This window comes from Onychomys torridus, chromosome 6, assembly GCF_903995425.1.
Source record: "Onychomys torridus chromosome 6, mOncTor1.1, whole genome shotgun sequence".
NCBI classification, from domain to species: domain Eukaryota; kingdom Metazoa; phylum Chordata; class Mammalia; order Rodentia; family Cricetidae; genus Onychomys; species Onychomys torridus.
Genome location: NC_050448.1, coordinates 38293499 through 38316351, shown reverse-complemented (window position 1 = coordinate 38316351; position 22853 = coordinate 38293499). Strand labels below are relative to the sequence as shown.

Below are 22853 nucleotides of genomic sequence, written 5' to 3'. Positions count from 1 at the left end.
CTAGAGTAACAGAGAATAAAGTTGAATGTTCATTTTCCTAATAAAAAATGTCAGCATAAACCACAGAGCCTCAAACTACAATTGTGTAGAAAGAGAGAGGTAGCTGCCTGAAAGGGAAAGTGGCTACTAAGGCTGGAAGGAGTATGATCTGCTGTTTTCATCCTGAATCCCATCAACTTATTTGACTTCTTAAAGAACATAAGTGCATGACTAGGACTGACATGTTAAATATTGATGTTTAACAGTCAGTTAATCAGTTTAATATTTATTAAGAGAAAGCAAAAAGAAATGAGAATCAAAGTTTCTTAGATGGGAGAAGCATGGAGCTGTCAGTGGTTAAAGGCCAGCGACCTTCCTGTACTAGGAAGACTTCTTTTCTCTGCTAGTCTCAAGGACCAGGTCCACAGAATGATAAGCGAGGGACAGTGATCCATATCCAGGAAGCCAATCTGAGCAGCCAATCTGTGGGTACTGTCCCTCCTCCAAGCCGGAGTAGCCAAATGACTTCATGAATCAGATTGAGAAGGGACCAGCAGAAGACCTTTCTTTCCTCCAAACCAGCAGAGACCCCAATTACCATCTGGGACAAAACAAAACCCAGAAGAATATAAATGAGGCATCACAGAGTATGTGGGGTAAGCCACAACTTCCTTCCTCCATTCTTAGTAGTAAGGTAAGAGAATGGGATAAAAGGAAGAGGATGAGCTGGGTTTTGAGGATATGTAAGACTTCAACAGGTGAGGAACAGACTTTCTTCCAGTAAAGGGTACAAGGAACAATAGTAGCAAAAGGTATGATATGTTTTGGAAATGGGGTATAGCCTAACTCACATCAAAATGCATACTTCATGATACTGTTACTCTACTCCATCTTGGGAGTGGGGGTAAAAAGGGAGTCTACTGGGATGGGAGTTAGTGCAAGTGATGACTGATATAGAAGTACAGATTGGAACTGGGTAGTGGTGGCACACACCTTTAATCCTTACTTGGCAGACACAGACAGGTCTCTGTGAGTTCCAGGCCAGCCTGGTCTACAGAGCAAATTCTAGGACAGCCAGGGCTGCATACAGAGAAACCCTATCTCAAAAAAAAAGGAAAGACTGGACCAAGTGAAACAAAGCAGTAAGAGGTGTGCCTTGAATTAGTATGTAAGAATATATTCTCTACCAGGCATGTCCAATTTGTGACCTAGAGGCTGCATGCATCTCAGGTCCAATATTTTTAGGTGATAAGTCATGTGGTAATGTCAAAGGCTAGACACTCCCACATCTCCACATTTAAACCAGCCAATTTTATTTGACATTGGAGCTTCAATCCCAGGAACCGACATTATCTCACTGGACAGACTTCATGTCCTGTCCCTGGTCATGCAATTCCTTAGCTATGTAGCTTTGAACTTGTCAAGTTTATAGATTCCAGTCTCAAGCCCTATCAGTTTTCCCTTCAGTTCACAAAATATAGAACACTTATGAACAAAGATTCTCAACCCCTGCCTTCCTCCTGGCATGTTCATGCAAGGCTGGCTTCTTTCTGCAATGCATCTCTACTCCAATCCAATGTACGTGATACAAGTTTGAGCCACACAATCCACACTCCTGGTCTTAATAAAAATATATGTATCTTACTCAAGGTTTTCTATCTAACTGGGAAAATTCTAGTAGTTAGTGAATTACAGATGAACAAAGCTACTCCTGCACTTCACACACTAGTATTTATTAAAAACAAAACAAAACAAAAAGCTATGCTTTATGCTGTAGATCACCAGCCTTCAGAAATAAGTGAGCACATAAACTCTCACTGTGACTTTCCTAAACATGCAGAAGTGTCATTTACAAAATACATGTTGCAAGCAATACATGGAAGAGAAACTGAAAACCAACACATCTTAACTTTTGACACTTTTATAAACTTCTTTTAATCTCATGCATAAAAAATGGTAAGTAATATAGACAGAAAAGTCACTGACCAATCATGCCTGCTCTCACAGCTCAAGATCTCGATAGGACAAAATGATGAAGAAGAGCTCATCCAGAGCTGTGGTTGCACCCACAGCACCTAGCATGCTGAAGGTAGCTAGTAAATGTCAGCTGTTGGCTAGATGGAGAGAGATGAACAGCCTTTTTCTGTTGCCGTTGTTGTAAGGAGAATGAGATACTCTGTATGAAGAGGTAAAGCAAGAGACAGGGACACTTCCTACATGCTGGGTGAAGATGTGTTTGAAGGTAGTGCTTCCACAGACAGTAAACACTCAGAACAAATCAAAGACCAACTCATTAGAGTCATGTCACTACCTCAATGTTGTTTAAAAGATAAACTGTATCAAATGTTTTCTGTTTGTTTGTCTGCTTAAGATGAGATTAAACACTTACTTTTAAGATGACTCCATACCATTCAGAAAGATAAAAATCCGACTAACAAATTACTTATGGAATTTTCCACTTAATATTTTAAAATCACCACTAAGAGGAGGTTACTGTGCCTAAAAGCACTGAAATAAGATCTCAAGTATCTATCTGTATGGCCTCAGGATACACAACAGGCAGAAGGGATGAATGACCATGTGTCTATGGAGAACCCAAAAAGTGATGTGTATACATGATGCAAAATTATCCAGCCTGAGAAAGGAATATGATTCTCCTACACGATGCAGCATGCTAAAATAAAATCATAATATACTAAGTTAAATAACCTATCCAAGAAAGGGCTATGTGATTCTATGTATCTACAGTACCTAGTGACGTCAAATCCATACAGACAGAAAGCAGAATGGCACTCTCCAGAAGTAAAAAATAGTTATGTAATTGTGGTAGAGTTTCAGTTTTACAAGATGAAGAGAGTTCTGAAAATGAAGGTAATGGTTTTATGACAGAGTGAGTAAAACTGATGTCACTGAACAGTAGTACCCTTAGAAATGCTCAAGAGACTGAATGTGGTGGATTACATCTACAATCCCAGGATTTAGGAGACTGAGGCACAAGGATCAGGCATCCAGCCTCAGAGCAAAAAGACTCTAATCTCAAAATAATAAAGACATAAAAACCAAACAAACATTCAGGGGCCAGGTGTGGGGCACACACCTCTACCTTCACCATCCAGAGTACTAAGGCACAAGGGCCACAAGCTCTGTGCTTGCTGAGATCACAGAGGAAGCTTAAGGAGAGCCTGAAATTCATAACAGGACCATATCAGAAAACAGAACCGGTCAAGGTGGGGCATTCTGTGTGCATTTTCACAATTCAAAGGAGACAGCAATGCTGCCTTAAAATAGGAATCTTTTAAAGTAACTGGCAGGCTGAGCAATGGGCAGGGAGGGAGGACTTGTGCGAGCCAGAGAAGTCACAGGAAACAGATTACAGGGAGAGGGAAGTGAAGACAGCCCCAGAGAACCACTTCTTCAGTGCATCTGCAAAAGGAGTCACCAGGGCAGTCTGACAGCTGCTGAGGAGATAAGGAAGAGTTTGAGGAACTTTTCACTTCTCTAAGAGGGGGCAGGAGACAAAATGGTGAAATCAAGTAGGAGCCAGTTAATCAAGAGTGAAGGCAACGAGGCAGGTCCAACACTGGAAGCCTTCAAATCAGACCTGAGCACATGGGAACCTGAGTGCATTGGTATTCAGAGATGGGGTGTGACTGTGCTAACCCAGAACACAACTAAAGAGTAAAAAGCCATGGAAGCCATTTGTTAAATACTCAGAATCTATGGTCAGGCAACAAGCCAAGATGGAAACAGGGATGTCCAAAACCAGACTGGAGTTGCACTGACAAATGGGAGAAAGTCCCCACGCACCATTAAAGGCTGGTGTAGACTAGGCGCCATCAGCATCCAATGCACCCCTAGGTCAGGGTACTCATGTCCCCGAGAGACTGGGACCCTCGTAACCACTCTCTGACCATCCACTGCTACATTGCCAGCACAGGTCAAGGCTCCTGTGGATACCCACCTGTACAGTCCTCCCACTCTACAGCAGAAGTGCACAGGTGTGCTTTACTCCCAGATTAATTTTCAGTTTTCCAGGGGGAAAAAAAAAAAAAAAAAAAAAAACAACTTTCAAGAAGTTAGCTAAAATCAGGAGATTCAAATCTTGAAAATGCTTCCAAACAGAGAATGCCATAGCTATTATTACTACATCCTCACAGCAAAGGTCACAGCTAGACATGGGAACAATCTATGCTCCTGCAGGCTGGGTTCCTCTCCCTTGCCACACACCCTCTCACACTGTTCTTCCTTGGTCAGGCCAGGAGCATGTGTAACCCTGTGCAAATTTACATCAGATCCAACTTATACAAGCACAGATTAGAGCTGACCTCTTAAGGCTAGTGGAAGTCTATACTGTTTGATGCTTAAGCATTTGGCGAGAAGTCAGCATTTCAGAGAGCACTTTAAAATGTTTTGGTTTGAGAGCTAATGCAGCATTTCCCACTTGTCAACATAAGCAGCCCAGGCAAGAAGCAAAGCTCATTTCCCTCAGTACTAGTCAGAGGTTATACTCTGCTGCTGATCCAGTCTTACCCACAGGACTGTAGAGACTGGAGGGGTTGGTGAGCAGGAAAATTCCATTAAGTTCAGGCTACAGTGAAAGACTATTAAAGGTCCTGCAGAGCAGCCATGTGCCTTAGCAGAGAAGGGGTTAAACTGAGTTATCTGATACTGTAAAGTGGACAAGTACAGCTGGGTTATGACGCAATCCTCAGCACACAGGCAGTCCAATAACTAAAATGCTCAAGAAAGAAAACAAATACAGAGCATGAAGGCCACAACCCCACCAAAACTGAAGCCAGATGCGAGATGCCTCATGTGAGGAAGTCGTTATAGTCTTCTCCGAAACACTAATGCCCAGGCTTCTGATGAGGACTTAATGGTGAGTCACATTTTAATTTCAAAAGAAAGAAACAGGAATTAAATTGGCCTCATAGTGCTTGTTGTCTTCAGGCTTAAATTTTCATTTCCTTGATTCTTAAGTTCTGGTTTTTTCCTCCAAGACTTAACAAACATGGGAAGAGTGGTTTCAGTTTTAATTTGGGGGTGGCAGGGATGAAGACTATACTTATAAAGTGCAATCTATGATTTATTTTTCTATAAATTGTAAAGTAACTTCCATGAAGCCTTGACTAACAATTTTCTAACATGAAACATGCTTGTATTATATGCTAGTTTATCAGCTACCTAAAGATTGTTAGGTTAATAAGTCCCATTTTATGGAAAAATTGTAAACTTGTAACTGAATGGGGAGATTTTGACTAATCAACCATAACATGTCCTTGTGCTGAAAAAATATTTTGAAGTAGTAAACTCAGTATTTACTATATACTGACAACTTTAAAGTATTAGCACTAACCACAAGAAACTGTCATTGGCGGGTATAAAAATAGCAGATACTGGCAATTTGATTGCTTTTTCTAAAAGAAAGGGGAGGGCTTTCTCTGCCTTTGGCTCCTGTCATGTGTACAAAGGCAAAGAGATGTCACGGCACTGTATGATTTTATATGGTAGAGGGGCTCTCTAGTAACACTTCCTCATACTGAGCTCAAAGGTTATAGCCCTCCACCTTTAAAGACTTCACACTCATGCTATCTGATCACCAGATGTTCCAGACAGATGACACAGGGAAAATCTCTTTAAGTGTCTGTCTTACCAATCTGAAAACGAGTTCAGCAGGTTTAAGGGACAAGATGACTTGTCTAATAAAGGGCAAGGATCTGCTCAGAGGAAACAACCATCGGCTTCAAATCTATGGCCTTGTCTCTAGCACACAATGATCGGGTCCAAGAAAATGGGAGATTTATGCATGGACACAAGTGAAGTGCAAGACTGTGCAGAACAGGTTGGCCCTTTAGCATGATGTTTACATAACAAGGGCAGTAATAGCATTTACAGAAAACAGTCAGTATTATTGGGACTCAAAAGCAAGCAAGCTTTGCAGCTAAGCAACTAAATCTTGATCTACTGAGACCTTGACTGGCATTATTTGTTTGCCAGTTATTAAAAGTTATTTAACTTTTTAACCTGCTTCACCTCTGTCCCATCACCTACTGTTTAAGTTTAACAAACAACAGCAACAAAAAATTAAGGTTGGTGTACCTGGCACACAGTGGATGTTCAATTACAAACTGAATTTTCTTCCCATCCTTTGCACTATTAACTCAGTAAGAGAGGGGCAGTACTACCAACAGCAATGGCAGCACAAAATTACCCAACCTGTGTAATCCAACATGGAGAAAGTTACAAAGTAATCTGTGAAACTAAGGAGAAATGTAACCTTCTATGTCAACGTATAGACTATATAAGCCTTACAGAAAGCTGAAGGCGGGGCCAAAGCACACAGTGAACAGCATCACCCAGGTCCACTGAGTGCAGCCCACCCTGTGTGGCCTGCACTCTACACAATCTGGCCAGTCCTTCTGGACTCAGAGGAATGAACCTGGAGTCCCCAGGCAGGCCTGCATCCATAAAGGTGGTGGCTGTTCCCAAAAAGAAATGAGAGGTAGACACCAGAGTGCAGTGTGTTGATCTACGTGCTCAGCCAACATATACAAAGATTATGTATGTATGTATGCATGTAAAAAAATATCCAAGAAGGAAACAAAAGATGCTAGATCTAGAGCAGCCAAGACATGGACTTCGGAGCTTTCTCTGTTGTTCAATTACTTCCTCAATGTGATAGTCTTTTTTGGTATTTATATTGCTCAGTATACTTAGAATTAACAAATTAACCACAATTTTAAATTCTCTTACTAGAAAAGACAGTTAAATATATTTTAATGTTCAAACTTTTCCCCCTAGAATTCCCCTTTCACTGACTGTTAAAGATCACAGAAGACTCTTTAAAAGCTTCTGTTAATATGTCCATTCAGATCTTCTATGTTGCAAACTAAAATTGTGAAAAGTTCTAAAATATAAATTTTAATGCAATTTAAAAGAGCATCAAGTATTAACTTAAACAGCATGTGTTCAAAAAGATTTTACATAGGTAGGTGGCATTAGTCTATATTTTGGCGCATCTATTTAATACCTGGTTTACAAAAGGCAGGCAATTCTCGGCTCCATAGACCATATAAACTGCTCAGAATGCTGTCTTCACTAAAGAATGGTGAAGATCTAACTTCACACAATAATCAGATGAGAGAGGAGTGTTCTGGCCTCTGGAGTTCCTTTTCTGATACCAGAAGGCAGCAACAATGGTTTCCTAAAGTATGACTGCAACTGCTGAGTTCCACATACAAATATCATAATATTTTGTTACACTGAAATCCTTCGGTCTTAATGCTTAAACAGATCCTTTACTCGTGTTTCTTAGGCTAATCATTTGGAAAATGAACATTCATGGAGAACTTTCTAAGTCTAGATGTCTATTCTACCATGTTAAAAGCAGAATTGACATGGTTACTAGTACCTTGTCACAGTATTGGGACGTTTTAGCTCATGAAGGGAAATTGTAATTTTCTGTAATTCTGCTATGTGAAAGAAACTGACTAAATGAACTGGGCAAGAGTATGCAGCCCAGATGAATAAATTACAGCCACAGTTAACAACATGGACAATGTGTAGGACACAGATACAAATCTGTTGCAAAAATCAGAAGACATTCAAGTGCTTTCAAATTTGAAACAGTGAGTATTTAGGTTTTCAGCTTAAACATACACACACACACACACACACACACACACACACACACACGCATGCACACCTCTCACCATTAAAGCATATGAAAACATTTTAAAAAATCAAACACACAGAAATCTGAAACACTGCTGGTCCCAAACATTTAGAGCAAGAGGGATTTAACCTGTGCATGTAAAATCAGATTTTATGTAGTGTGTGTGTGTGTGTGTGTGTGTGTGTGTGTGTGAGAGAGAGAGAGAGAGAGAGAGAGAGAGAGAGAGAGAAATGATAATACAAAAATCACAAAAGATTACAGGAGAGGTGGTTCACTGTGTAAAGGCACCTACTACCTACCACTCCTGAGGACTTGAGCTTGGTTCCAGAACCCACATGGCAAAAAGACCAGACTCCCATGAATCATCCTCTCCCATACTGCCACTGTGCATACATGCAGCCCTACTCAGTCAATTAATTAATGTGATAAAAATACTTTTAGAAAATCAAATTTTCTATCTGCACATACATATCACATGCAAATCATAAACTTTTAGGAATATGTGTGTGTGTGTAACTGTATACACAGAAAATTAAAGCTGCAGAAGGCAAGATCTAGACCCCAGGGAAAGAAGCAAAGTGTGGAGGGTCAAAGGCAGGCTGCTAGCTGCATGAATATACTCACAATCACAGGACTGGCTTTTTGTCACAGGACTGGCTTTTTGTGTTGTTGAGTTTGAAGAAAAAAAACATTAACAATTAGTAACCATGCTTGACTGCTTTGATAAGAATGCATAACAAATCATGAGCCATAATTATTCTAGTTTATATCCAAAGATAGCTACATCGTTGATCTCACTTCAGGATGTGACAATTTACAAAAGAACACATTAAAACTCTCAAGGTTCTGAACAGACTGGTCATGTGATAGCTAAGTGCTTAACTTGCCTGCAGCGACATGAACACATTCGCGAACAAGGCAGGGAACACTGAGCTGCTGCTGTTTGTCATACACTATGCACAGCCTTCCTAAGCAGTGGGTAACAGGAAGTCCTGCACTCACGCCGCTCACCTCTGGGACTCTGGTATTCATACCTACGGGAAGAGCTTGAAAATATTATCGAATTTTTAAGCTGTATTTATTTTATGTTATTTGTGTGACTCTTTTGTTTGCATGCATGTATGTGCACCACATGTGTGTCACTGCCCTCCGATATCAGAAAATGGAGTCGGATACCCTGGAACTGGAGTTTACAGATGGCTGTGAGCCACCATGTGGATGCTGGGAATAGAAGCTAGGTCTCTGAGAGAGCTATATACAAGGGAGCCACCTCTTCAACTCGTTACTTTAATTAAGAGACATGTCAAGAAAATGCACATGGGGAGGTGGTGGAGAACACAGTAGGAGTGTGGCTACTGCACACTGCTAAGAGAAAAAGCCCCTGAGAAGGTGCATTGTGACCTGAAATCAGCACGTCTGCAGCTACACAAAGGTCAGGGGCACAATCACAGGCAGACAGACACCAGGGCTCCAATTACCTTTGCTCTGTGAATTTTTGTTCTTTTTAGATTTCATCCCTACTAGAGTGATAGTACAGAAGCAAACCCAGCCAGTTATTTCTGTTATTCCTGTGCAGTATCTGATCAACTTAGGTTCTTGTAAGACCCTGACATGGCCCTTATCAGTTCTCATGGACCCAAAACCTTCAGGAGTTTGAGACAGACTGAAGACATGCATCCGCTCCATTCAACCTGGCACAAAATGACAGAACCTTGAGAATTAGGAAGTTAAACTTTTGATTTTAGTTTGAATTTTTGTTGACAAGACCAAAAACAAAAACAAAACAGAACAAAAAAAAAAAAAAAAAAAAAAAAAAAAAAAAAAAAACCACCTAAATAGCTAATAAACTCCACCTAAAAGAACTACCCAAGGTATATAGAGGATCTACTCCCTTGCTTTTCCCCTACCCCCATACTGCACTGTGCCACAAGTCAACTTTGTCAGTAGCATTCAAGAGCTATACACAAAAACCTGCCTCATTTGCCCTGTGCAGTATGGCCAAACTCACACATGGAAGAGTAGGGGCTTCTTCCAACCATTAGGCTGAGGAAGTTAGCAGAGACAGGGACCGGCCATGTTTTACCAGTGTGCCCTCCACCAGGCCTCTCCAGCTACTTGCTGCTGAGGGAGCACATGCAAGTTAGATGCAGCAGGGACTCCTGAGAGAAGGACAGAGCTGCATGGCAGGGCTCAGGATGCACCTGTGGGGAGGATGTGCGACACACCACGTTTCTCCAGTCTGCCTGCATCCTGCACAAACTTGGGCTATTCTAGATCATCCAACATTCACGCTACTTCCATACAGGGTTAGCAGATAGAACAAACTAGGAGAAAGGATTATTTTAGCTGAACACAATGTTGCCAACTAACTGAGGCTTTAAAACATCAACAACCTTAACTCTGCCCTTGGTTCTAGTACACAGTAGGTGCACACTTTGAATCGTCTATTCAAGTTTTCTAGATTCTTTTTTTTTTCTGTACTAGCATTCTAGTAGGGATGAAATCTAAATGAGGATTGCATCCATCTTCCAAAACTTCTTAAGAATTTAAAGGTTCACAACTACAATTCCTACAGGAAAAAAACTGTTTCTTTACCATCCTCTTGTCAATTATCTGAACTAGTTCTGTATTTTTGCTATTATTAACAGTACTTCAATGACCCACGGGCTCATATTTCCTGATACACATCAGCAAGAATGTTGCAGTCTCCCCTAGAAGTTGAAATATTCCACCATAGGATAGGTAAACACTTATTCTTACCAAATAGTTCCAATTAACTTTCCAAGGTGATAAACTTGAGAAATATAATGCTGAGTGTTATTTCTAAGTCCTAAAACTGTATTTTAAAAAATCCTGAACAGTTCTTACAAAGGTAGTCATGGACATATAAGTTGAAATAATTTATTTTTAAAAGGGAGAAGAAACAGGAAATTCAGAACAGGGCTCCCTCTGGGCAGGAGATGGAAGGCCAGGGAGTCAGGGTGAGACACAGCCTGGCTCTGCACTCCTTACGTTGTTCTTCAGGTTCTATTATATAAGTTAATGACTTTTCCACTGAACAGAAAAGCCATCTGGAGAGCGAGCAAACAGCACTGTGTGTGTACAACATGAACTGTTTTCAAAGAAGGGCAGCTATGGCTATAGATAGGATATGGTGAGCACGAAGACAGACGGGGCAAGGCAAGATGAACTCCACTGCAGTCAACACTTGTGTGTGAGATCGTGGCTCCTTGACCTCTCAAGACACAAACTGAATGATCCAGAGTTACAGAGTGAACTGAAGGGGATGTGGGGAAGAAAGAAGAGAACGCCACCACACACCAGGACCACAAGAACTCTGAGCTCCAAGCAGGCGTGGTCCATATCAGAGCCTTTGGTTGCCTTATTCTCAACATCAAGGGCACTGACTAATAATTGGCATCAACAGAATATCTTTGCAAGGAAAGGAATTTGTGCTTTATAAATGACAGCAATAGAAAGATTTCAAATAATGCAGCCATGGAATTTCAAATCGTGGAGTATACAGAGAAGCTGTGGGCTAAGGGATATCTGCAGCACGCTCTGGCAACCTACGTGACCCCAGCGGTTGAGGCCTTGTACCTCCTGGACATTGCACACGGGACCAACTCTGCTCTTGGTGCACGAATAACAGCAGAGAGTAGTAGTCTTGGGACTGAGGGAATCAGTGTTTTTTCACAGGAAGCTGTGTGGGATGCTGTTCTGTACTATGCCTGGAGGTGGAACAAAGTGGAAATAGCAAGGCAAGCCTGGTTCACAGGAAAGTGTGAAGCTGCCAGTGAAATCTATCAGGAGAGATAACCTGAGGCACATGCAGAAAATGCAGGGGTCAATAAATCTAGTTAGGAAGCTGGCTGCCTTATTAAGATGACCCTTTCAAACTGAATCAACTAACCAAGAAAAGAGCATGTGAGAAATGTTTAAAATCCCACTGAGGTCTTTTTAAACTAGTTTGTTAAACAAACCAGTGCAGAGTAACTTGCTCCAACATACTGACCAAAGTTAGTGGAGCCTAAGAGACTTACCGTAGCTTTTAGCAATACAGAAAGGAAAGAAACCACTTTAGCACTGCTGCTGGAGGAAAAGCTCCCTCAACCTAATAAGACTGAAAATAGACATTGGCTTTATCTCTTTCCTTCCATAATACCTTAGGCGAGGTAGTTAAACTAGGCACTAAGTCCCAGTAGTCAGACTTTGTGAAATAAAATATAGTTGGGGCCGGAGAGATGGCTCATTGGTTAAGAGTACTCGCTGATCTTCCAGAGCACCTAGGTTTGATTCCCAGCACTGACATGGTAACTCCACAACCATCTATAACTCCAGTTCCATGGAATCTGACACCCTCTTCTGGCCTCCATGAGCACCAGGCACATGATGTACACACATGTGTGCAAGTAAAATGTCCATACACATAAATTTTTTAAAAATTTTTTAAAGAGGGAACTTTATTATTTCAGACTGGAAATCTGGTCCATCAGGTAAAGGCACTTGCTGCCAAGCCCAAGATCTAAGTTCCCACCCTGGAGGCAAAGGAAAGGAGAGCACTGACTTCAGCAACTGTCTTCTGACCTCCTCAGGTACAATGTGGCATGTGTGGCAGCACGCGCGCGTACACACACACACACACACACACACACACAAGTTTTGGATCTCTAGGTTTTCTACTCTGAGTAAGATTATGGACTTTGAAAACATATCTTGAGGGAAGGATTTATATCTTAAGTACCTAGGCAAAGCAAGGTACTCAAAATATAAAAGAAAGCATTAACATCAGAAGAAAAATTGGAAGGAGGTAAGTACAGGCAATCCTTACTACAAACATATATTTTTTAAAATGAAAAGAGGAGTGAAAGAAAACCTTTTCTGGCGAGTTTCACAAAATCTAAAGAAAGGTGGTGACTCAGTCAGTAAAGCACCTGCATACAAAACATGAAGGTCTAAGTTCAGATCCCCGCACTCACACAGATGCAGGGTGGGCATGGCAACTTGGCTGTAAGCCTGGTGCTTAAAAGCTAAACAGCAGCCAGGCGGTGGTGGCGCACACCTTTAATCCCAGCACTTGGGAGCCAGAGGCAGGCAGATCTTTGTGAGTTCCAGGCTAGCCTGGTCTACAGAGCGAGTTCCAGGACAGACGCAAAGCTACACAGAGAAACCCTGTCTCGAAAAACCAAAAAAAAAAAAAAAAAAAAAAAAAAAAAAGCTAAATAGCATCCCCAGGGGAAAGCTGGCTAGCTAGCATGACTAGTCAAATCAGTGTGCTCTCAGTTCAAATGAGAAGACACTGAATGTCATCCTCTGGCATGTGCACGCACACACACACACACACACACACATAGACACACTCATACACAGTGAGAGACACACATACAAACAGACACATACATACACACAGACATACACACACACATACACATATGGGACTACACATAAATACATATACCCAGACCCCAAAAAAAAAGGGTTCAAGGAAATCATAAGCATGAAATACATGTTACAGCTATAGCTAGCAATAGAAAGGAGGGCTTATCATTAATATTTTCTCTCTCTCTCTCTCTCTCTCTCTCTCTCTCTCTCTCTCTCACACACACACACACACACACACACACACACACACACACACACACACTTTCTCCAGGCAACGGTGAAATAGCATCTGATAGCTGCCATGCAGCATAGCAAGATGAAGACTGCTTTCTCATCTTGAAGATACTTGAATGACCCTATTAAAAACTACTAGAAAGGTAGGGTATATAATTCCAAATGGGTGCTGAGAAAAGATATCTAGTTCAGAAGTGAATCCTACTCTGTAGGTCAAGGATTAGGAAAAAAGTCAGTCTTAGATTAAGTGCACCCTGGGCACCACCTTTAGGCTGTGAAAAGATGTACTTGCCACACTTCAATTCTACAAATTTTCAAAGGAGTATGTTTGTTCTTTTATCACATGATATACTTAGTAAAACATTCATTTAAGCATTGCTCAATTTACAAGATAGTGTCGTATATAATCTATTAAAATCAGAGGTCACTGGTCCCTCCAACAAGGGTCAATAATTTGAACAGGGAGAGAGTACACAACACCTCAGGGTTAAAAGTTTATGGGAACTATGTCTGTACACTGTTTCTATTCCCACTAACTGTCCTGGGCATTTGTATTCTTTCCCTTTGGCTATCTAATCCTGAATCTTAAACATACAGGCACTCAGTGGTTACTATTAGCTGGAGGGAAAGCTATTGCTTTCTTGGAAAGAGAAACCTGTTTTCTATTCGTACAACCAAAGGCTACCCACTGATGGCCTAAGTGCCACAGCTGGAAGGTCTGGGTGCAACTGAATAACTGAGAAATGCAAACACAATCTCTCTGGGGCCAAAGGAGGTCAGAGATTCATTTCCTTGCACGGCTCTAGAGAATAGGGCCCTGTGTTCCAAAAACAATATACTTCTGGGAGCGGGGAAAACTCAAGAATCCAGGATGCTTGGCCTAGCAGTTCCAGAGCAGGTCATTAGACCTAGAACCTGTGAAGGCAGTACTACACACCCCCATGCCAGTCTTATCAAAGACTGGGCTCCTGACTGCTGAATGAGAGCACAAAGCCCTAAAAAGCATAAAGCATTCCACCCTAACTCCTGAATGCCACTTTCCTGTAACAAGAATGGAGGAGCCATCAGAAGTGAAGACTCCCATCAACACACACACACACACACACACACACACACACACACACACACACACACACACACGGTGGAAAGTGCTGGGCTACACACCCAGGTAAGCTCAGGGAACTGTATAAAGGGTCTCCTGTGCTTCCTGAAGTCCTGTGTCTCAGTGCAAAAGAATGTCAACCTAAATGAATATGCAGAAGCAAGAGAAACCAAGAGGCCGGGAGACAAAGCCTTCCAGAGGTTTGCTTGTACTCTCCGAGATGTTCCCACTGACTCACACACTGCCGGGTGCCAGGTGTTTGATGCTTACAGAAACAGGAACCCTATGAGGTAGCTACTGTACTCTCAATTTAGAGATGCTAACTCGGATAAACAGAGGCACTTAGCATATATTACAATATCAAAACTATTAAGAACTTGAGCCACACTTCTAACCAAAACTCACTGCACCTCCCATGTGTGCTTTCATTCAATCATTATGTGGGATAGTCTGTCCACTACTCCAACAGAGCAGTAAATAATGTGCTCATCTTTAGTATTAATGATGTATTCTATATACGCTTAAGGTGTGGTAGCAAAAAGACACCTAAATTATCTTCTTGTATCAGAGAGACATCACATCCATCCACCATTAAGCACCCATGTCTAAAAAAAACCACGGAGTACTACTGGCACCTAGTGGATGGAGATCAGAGCTGCAGCTGAAGCTGTAACTGCACAAAACGGACTATCAACAAGGAGCTAGACACCCACCAAATTGTTTAGTCCAAGGCTAAAAAACACTGACTAGTATAAAAGTAACAAGCTAAATCCCACCACAGCACCACTCGTTATCCAGATATGATTTGTGGTGTAGAGGTCAGCAGTGTATTGCCATATTACAGCTTCAGGGGCAGTGGTTCTCAGCCTTCCTAATGCTGTGGCCCTTTAATATAATTCCTCATGCTGTGGTGACCCCCAACCATAAAATTGTTTCACTGAAGCTTTGTAACTTTAATTTTGCTACCGATATGAATTGCAACATAAATATTGGACATCAAGATATATGACATGCAGGATGTCTAATATGCAACACCAACACCAACACCACCCCCGCACAGGGGTTGAGAACTGCAGCTCCAGAGTTTCATGTTCAGAGGACAGCAGGGCCATGCTCTGGAGGACACAAGTGCCTGTACATCCACACTCTACCCTTCTCCACAAGCATCTCCCATGATCTGCAGACATAATCACAAGACACAGAACACAAAAAAATCCACAGATGGGCCGGATGTGGCAGACTTTCATGTTTTTGCAAGTTCCACTACGTGCGTTTGGGGAAGTGGTTAGAATTACAACATTAGGTTTGGACACTATCAGTTTACTGTCCACACGAACCTTGCTCCTATCCCTTTTATTGTCTTGCACATAATCAAAGGTTGACTATGTACAGTTTTTTTCTTCCTAAATTTTAAAGTCTGGACTAGAAGGAAGTCAAGACAGACTCACATTTATACTTGGTGGAAGAGTAAGTTCTTAGGGGTCTGCCAATCAGCCTAAGAGCATACAGGTATTGCTCAAGAGAGAGCTAACTAACAACTCCCCATGACAAGAGATGTGGATCACTGAACTGGAAGGCCACAGTGGCCAAGAGCTAGACAAGTCAGGCTAGGCCTACCCAAGGCTCACATCTACCAACACAGAAAACTGGCCAGAGACGAGAAGCAGCAGCCAGCTGGGCTTTCTCTTGCCAGGAAACTCAGGGAATCAATGCAGCCTCTCAGTTTATACAGAAGCTCTGGGTTTCTCACGCAGCAGTCTTAAGACATTAGCATGGGAGGTGGGGGCTGAATCAAAGTCAACAGGACATCTGTAACAGTTTTAGGAGCTGGCAGAGAAAAGGGAGGCTTTCTATACAGTAGTGCCTGGAGGACAAGGAGAGAAACTAAAGGGATTCAACACCTCACAGAACCTTTAAGCACACACACAAAACAGCCAACCCGTTTATGAATGCAAATATATGCTTTTTCAAAGAGAAAGGCTGCCTTCTAAAAGGAATCCAGGAAACTGAAGGACCCTTGTGCATGCACAGGCATGCATGCACACATGCTAGCTATGTGTCCCCATCTCTGAAGCACACTGAACAGGTCTATGTTTAAATACCATTTGGATATGCGTAACTTACCCAATGCAACTTGGTAACTCAACCATTTTGGGCACTGGCTTCCTAATCTGTAAGATGATAGTTAACAGTGACTTCTGGGCAAGGCTTTACCTGAATGTTTAGTTAATCCACGTCCCTACTGTCCTACCATCTCTTGTGTCTTGATGCCTGATCCTATACCATTCTCTATCACAATACCCTTTGTCCCTTTCCTCATCTCGTAAAGCCAATTCACATGCCAATCTTTGTTATCACATGCTCAGGAAGGCTCCTCTGTTACCATGTTTCCTGAAGCTACATAGGTTCTTCCTCCTTCACTGAGGCCCCTCATAATTCTAAAGTGCCACTCTACTCATCCACCTAGCTTAGCAGCTCCCTTAGAGGCCTCTGAGACTAGCGGTTTCCACAGCAAACATGGTTTGACATTTTCAGTAAGTAAACGAATGGATGATCTTGGGATCTTGGCAGAGTATGGACTGAACACACACAAGGGCTAGGTGCCACCGTTCAGCAGGAACACAGAGTTTCAATAGCAGGTCTTATCAAAGGAGGCAGAGGTCAGAAACAGGCCAGCTGATGAAAGAGCAAGAAACTTAGAACTGAGATCCACAGGGGCTTCTGGGGCATGTGCGGCCAAACCCTGAATATCCTCAGCACTTAAGAAAGTAAAAGGATTCCTCCTTCTGGGCAAAGGTGGAAAGAAGCTTTCCACTGGCTGAGCAGAAGACACAAGGAGGCCAGGAAGAGTGTGAAGTGTGGCTAGAGCAGCTCCTGTGAGACCCCAGCAGGCAGCCAAGCAGAAGACTTTCTGAGAAATGGGAGTGTGACAAGGCAAGCCACGTCTCTTCACTGAAATCACTTGCGACACTCCACTGTCTGTGCTCAGAAGCAAAGACAACTGTTTATACCCCTCGGCATCACAACATTGGGCAAGACAAGTAGGGTCAAAGGTCAGAGTGTGAGCTCCAAAATACCCAAAAAAGGCTAGAAATTTGAGGGCAGACTCAAGGGGCATAAAATTCAATTAACTAATTTAATTCAAGATACTTTTAAAACAATACTATAATGTATCTAAAAACATACAGTTCCTTTGAAACCACTTAGAATAATGACACCAAAGGAGAGGAGCATAGTATTGAAAGGGAGAAACCAAAGGAAAGTGAGAAAATCTAGAATTGTACAGGCCTGTACCACTGTAAACACCTTTACTATTTTCTATTAACATAAGAGCTAAAGGGCTGGAGACCCAGCTCTGCAGTTAAGAGCACCTGCTGTTTCTGCAGAGGACTGGAGTTCAGTTCTCAGCATCCACATGAGGCAGCTCACAACCACCTGTAACTCCAGCTCCAAAAGATTACACACCCTCTCCTGGCCTCCACTGGCACACACATGCACACAGCAATAAACAAACCTTCTGAAAAAGAATCAGGTGGAAGACAAATATTTATTGGAAGCAACTTTAATTAAAGCATTTTCATGCCCGGACTAGAAAAAGTCAGGAGGACACATCATGACTGTTCCTGTGAAAGAGGTGAACAAAGGACAGGATGAAAGGGCTTACTGTAAGGAGATATTGATAAGGTGGGGTGTGGAAGCACATCCATCACTTTCAGGCTACGTGTCCATGGCACATGTGAAATGTGAACTGGTTTCGTCAGCTAGGCAGAGTGTGCGTCAGCCAGGGAAGGGGTTCAATCCCAGAGCCCAGGTAAGAAACCATTCACACCACACCTATAATCCCCGTGCGAGGGAGGAGGAGAAAGGCATATAGATCCCTGGGGCTTGGTGGCCATTCAGCATAGTCTACTTGGCAAGCCCCAGGTCAACAGGAGACATGTCTCAAAAAACAAAAGGTGTCTGTCTCCTGAGAAAAAGGTTGGCACCCAAAGCTGACCTACAGCTTACATGCACACGTATGTGCACATACATACAAATATACCAAAGCCCCAAATATTTCTGGTTCATTCAATCTGTGTTATATTTGATTCAGAATTTAATAAATACAATAAAAAGATAAGCTTTGCCTAAGGTCAATAATGTGCTAAGCCTCAGGCACCCATTCTCAATCAGCAAGTGCTGCATACTACCATCGAACATGCACACCCTTCCTATATAAAGACCTTAATCTCTTCATTAAAACAATCTCAAGATCTTCCAGGAATGGTCTAGTAAATAAAGATGAGCACTATCACTTGTTCTCAAGCACACTTCTGCATCTACAGTCTAAGAGATAACAAAATTGTTCAATGATGATGGTGGTGAAATTATTAATAAATAAACTAAGAAAGAGCTTAGATTTGGAGATAACCTACCTGGTTATATTGTCCTGATTGTAGTCCCTATATAGAAAATATATATCTTTTTATCCTCTTCACAGTTTATTGAATATTTCTTGTATACTTTAAGAATAAATAAATAAACATGCCACTCATAGATCCCTGGGTCAGTTATCATGCTGGACTCCAGGACCATGGAACCTATGTTCTCACTGTAGCAGGATCCCCAGGTGATGTGTATGTGTTACAGCTTGAGAAGCTAGCCCAAGTGAAATCAAATGCAACCACTTTTTTTTTTTTTAAAGGCCAGTATTATTTAGTTTTACCCTAGGTCACTATCTAGTCTCAGGTTCTTGTCATCAAAGTGGTGTTGGTATGGGTTCCATCTCATGGAGTGGGCCTTAAGTCAAATCAGATATTGGTTGGTTACTCCTACAAGCTTCATGCCACCACTGCCCTGGGATATCTCAGGCAGGACACCACTGCAGATAAAAGGGTTGTGGCTTGGTTGGTGTTTACATTTCTCCTTTGGTAGCATGCAAAATACTTCCTGTACCAAAGACACTGAACATAGCAGTGAAGGCTCTGTGTAGGCAACAGCTGGACTTCTCCATGTTCAATGCTTCATGTACCTTTAGGTTAGGGAAATTTTCTTCTATGATTTTGTTGGAAATATTTTCTATGCCTTTGACCTGGGTTTCTTTTTCTTTCTCTATTTCTATTATTCTTAGATTTTGTCTTTTTATAATGTCCCAGATTTCCTGGGTGTTTTGTGCCAGTAATTTTTTAGATTTAACATTTACTTTAAATGATGTATCTATTTCTTCTATTATGTCTTCAATATCTATAATTCTCTCTTCCATCACCTGTATTCTGTTGGTGAAGCTTGCCTCTGATATTTCTGTTCAAGTTCCTACATTTTTCATTTCCTCCTGTTTGGATTTCCTTTATTGATTATATTTCTACTTTCAGGTCTTGAATTGTCTTATTCATTTCCTTCTACTCTTTGTGGTTCCATAGATTTCTTTAAGGGATTTAGTTCCTCTTGAGGGACCTCTATCATATTCATAAACAGTGTTTTCCTTATGCTTCAGCTATGTTAAAGTATTCAGGTAGGGCTGCTGTGGTAGGGCTCTAGTGGATATTTATTATACTGGCTGTTATTTATTGTGCTTTTAACTGGTATGTAGGGATCTGGGGTTGGGGATACTGTAATTTCAGGTGCTGCTATCTGGTTCTGTCTTTGTTGTGTGGATGTCTTGTTCCTTGGCTTCTGTTTCCTCTCTGGTTCTTAAGAGTGTGGTGGCTGCGTGTTGCCTTGTAGGAAATGTTTCTAGGGTCCTGATAGGTGAGGCCACTGGGGGTTCTAGGTAAAATGTGTTTCTGGGTGTTGAGAGCTGACACTTCATTCAGAATACAGATGAGATGTGGGGGTTAAGGGAACCACGGGAAGGAAGAAAGCAGGGTGTTACACCAAGATCTGCTTAGTCCCCTGGGACGGGTGACAAGAGAGTGAGGAGAGGCCACAGCAGAGGTCTGCTATTATTAGACTAGGAGACTGGACATGGAGGAATGGAGGGAAAGATGAGGATCTGCAGTTAGCCAGCTTGCGTCCCGCCTGGAATGGCCTGTGGTTTCCCAGGAAGACCTTAACTGCTTGCTGGATTTGGGGGCTGGGATAAAGCCATTAGTAGTGGGAGGGAAGTTAGATTTGTATGATGGACTAAAGAGGAGGGAAGGGGGTATAGGAAGGCCTTAGCAGGTGGTCTGCTACAAAGCCAGGGATGAGACTGGGGGATTAGACTTGAAAGGGGAGATAAAGATCTGTAATTAGCCCATTTCCTGGGTCAGAGTTGTGACCTTATCTATTTCTTAGGCAATAGATAATCCTGCCTTTTGGTCTCAATATGGAACTGACTTTACTTTTCATAGATGCCTTCCTAGATACTGTTGCACATTTTGAAGTTGATCATTGATTGTCCCTACAGAAAGGCTACACACTCTTGAGCTAGCTACCCACAGATGTACCCCATACAATATAAAAACATTTTAATGCTTAAGGGCTTTAAAGCTGTTGTCAATAATGTTTTCACATTTTTATTAAGATGAAATGTGCCTAGTGTGAGCCTTTGGTACATTAACATAGGGCAACGGAAAAGAAGACATCTCCTCAAACCATTCTATCCCCAAACAGACATTTACCTGTGACCATTGCAGACCTGCCAAGTATGTGGGGAAGGACCAAGCAAATCACAGATACTCATTCTCATTCCATTACCAAGGCCACTTGATGTAAGTCAACCCCTCCCAGTAAAGTCAAAGGGAGGGTCCAGGAGGGCACTCTGCAAGTGTGAGCAGAGTCTCTGCACCTACAGACAGGAACTTAGAGCAGATCCTTTTTCTGCCATGGGGGCGGGGGTTTCAACATCCAGACAAACTACAACACACACATTCCTGTAAGTCCCAAGACACCAGGAAAATTACTTTACACAAGTATTTAAAGAGAAGGGAACTGTGTCTGTCATGAAATCATTTCAGGGAACTATGTTACTGTTCTATTTATACTGACTTCTATAACCTAAAAGGAAAAGAATTTGGCTCTCATTAAATCATTTCAGGAAAATTCTACTTCACTACATAATTACACATCATGCAGTTCAACTCTCTCTCCTTCAAAATTGCATCTACAACTTCAAAATAATCCCACAAAAAAAACGAGTGCTTGCCATGAATACTGTACCATTGTAGCTAAGAGGATGGTAATTAAAGACACCAAATTAAAGCCATGAATACACATCAGTATGTGGTGATACTGTGTTCCCCAACATATTGTGCACCCTTATTAACTTATCTGGGGTCAGAGAATAGAAAAGCCACTAGACAGACACAGAGGCCAGAAATTGGTGGCTCACACACACCTTTAATCCTAGCATTCTGGAGGCAGAGAGCAATACGGATTTCTGTGAGTTCAAAGCCACACTGGAAACAGGCAGGCATGGTGACACACACCTTTAATCCCAGCACTTGAGATCTCATGTCTTGCTTGGGAAAGACATACTCCTTTAATCCCAGGAAGTGATGGCAGGAAGCAGAAAGATATATAAGGCATGAGGACCAGGAACTAGAGGTCTGTTAAGCCCTTAAGCTTTTAGCAGCAGTTCAGCTGAGATCCATTTGGATGACGACACAGAGGCTTCCAGTTTGAAGAAACTGGATTAGCTGAGGAATTTGCAAGGTGAGTTGGCTGTGGTTTGTTTTGTTTCTCTGATCTTTCAGTGTTCACCCCAAAACCTGGCTCCAGGTTTGTTTTTATTAATAAGACCTTTTAAGACTCATGCTCTATCAGTATGAATTCACTCAAGCTCTGTGAAGGTGGCTTTGAGACAAAACTTCATCTAACTGAAGGGGCAAGTTATTGATAAGACTTTAGTCATGGAAAACAATGAAAAACTGGAAAACAGGCTCATTGTCACTAATCTATTGCTACCAACTATAGCTTCGATGTTGAATGTCCCTAAAGGCCATGTGTTCAAGACATGTCCCCAGAGTGACACTACTAGAAGGTGGTGGACAGAGGCTGAAGTGTATGTCAAGGTCTTTAAGCCAGCAAAGGCCCCATCCTTGAAAGAGATAACGTCTCTTTTTCTCCCCTCCTTTGCCTAGTCATAGGTCCAAATCAACAGGCCAAACAACCATGACCTGGAACCTCCCAAACTATAAGCCAAAGAGGCCCTATTCTTATTGAAAGTCAATCCTCTCGGGTATTTTTATACTAACAGAAACTTTACTAACAAACTATGAAACCATAATATATGTGTAAGTACACAGGAGCCCAACAAGGCAGCAAACTCATCTGCAGAGCCGAGCACACACAGCAGTGGCTTGAGGGGGAAGGGTTAATAAAAGATTGATTCTATGAAGGAAGCAACTTCTAGTAATTTTTCTTGCATAGGAGATATATACACTGGCAGGATCAAGTAACAAGATGTGTTTCTAGTTTTAACAAAAGACACATGAAAGGAAAATACACAGGGGAAAAAAAAGATATTCTTTTGAAGGAAGTAGTACACAACTGGTCCTACTGTATTTTTTATATGGAATA

At 41.8% G+C, this 22853-nt stretch overlaps 2 protein-coding genes across 17 annotated transcripts in view; one reads left to right on the top strand and one right to left on the bottom strand.

Moving 5' to 3' along the window:
• Window positions 1-22853, bottom strand: part of Med12l (mediator complex subunit 12L) — a 340622-nt gene that overhangs the window by 185547 nt on the left and 132222 nt on the right. The gene's annotated exons all lie outside the window — the stretch shown is intronic.
• Window positions 1-22853, top strand: part of P2ry14 (purinergic receptor P2Y14) — a 54648-nt gene that overhangs the window by 21173 nt on the left and 10622 nt on the right. Inside the window, exons 1-2 of one of the 6 annotated variants that reach the window (XM_036191141.1) lie at window positions 4712-4858; window positions 12130-12249. The exons of 2 other annotated variants lie outside the window; for them this stretch is intronic. Coding sequence is in view for 1 of the 4 variants with exons in the window: in XM_036191139.1 (XP_036047032.1) it covers window positions 4856-4858 (3 nt within the window). In the remaining 3 variants the exon portion in view is untranslated. Of the gene's footprint in view, window positions 1-4702; window positions 4859-12129; window positions 12250-22853 lie in introns of those variants that run through there. 3 more of the 6 variants (XM_036191142.1, XR_004945280.1, XM_036191139.1) reach the window with 3 other exon arrangements.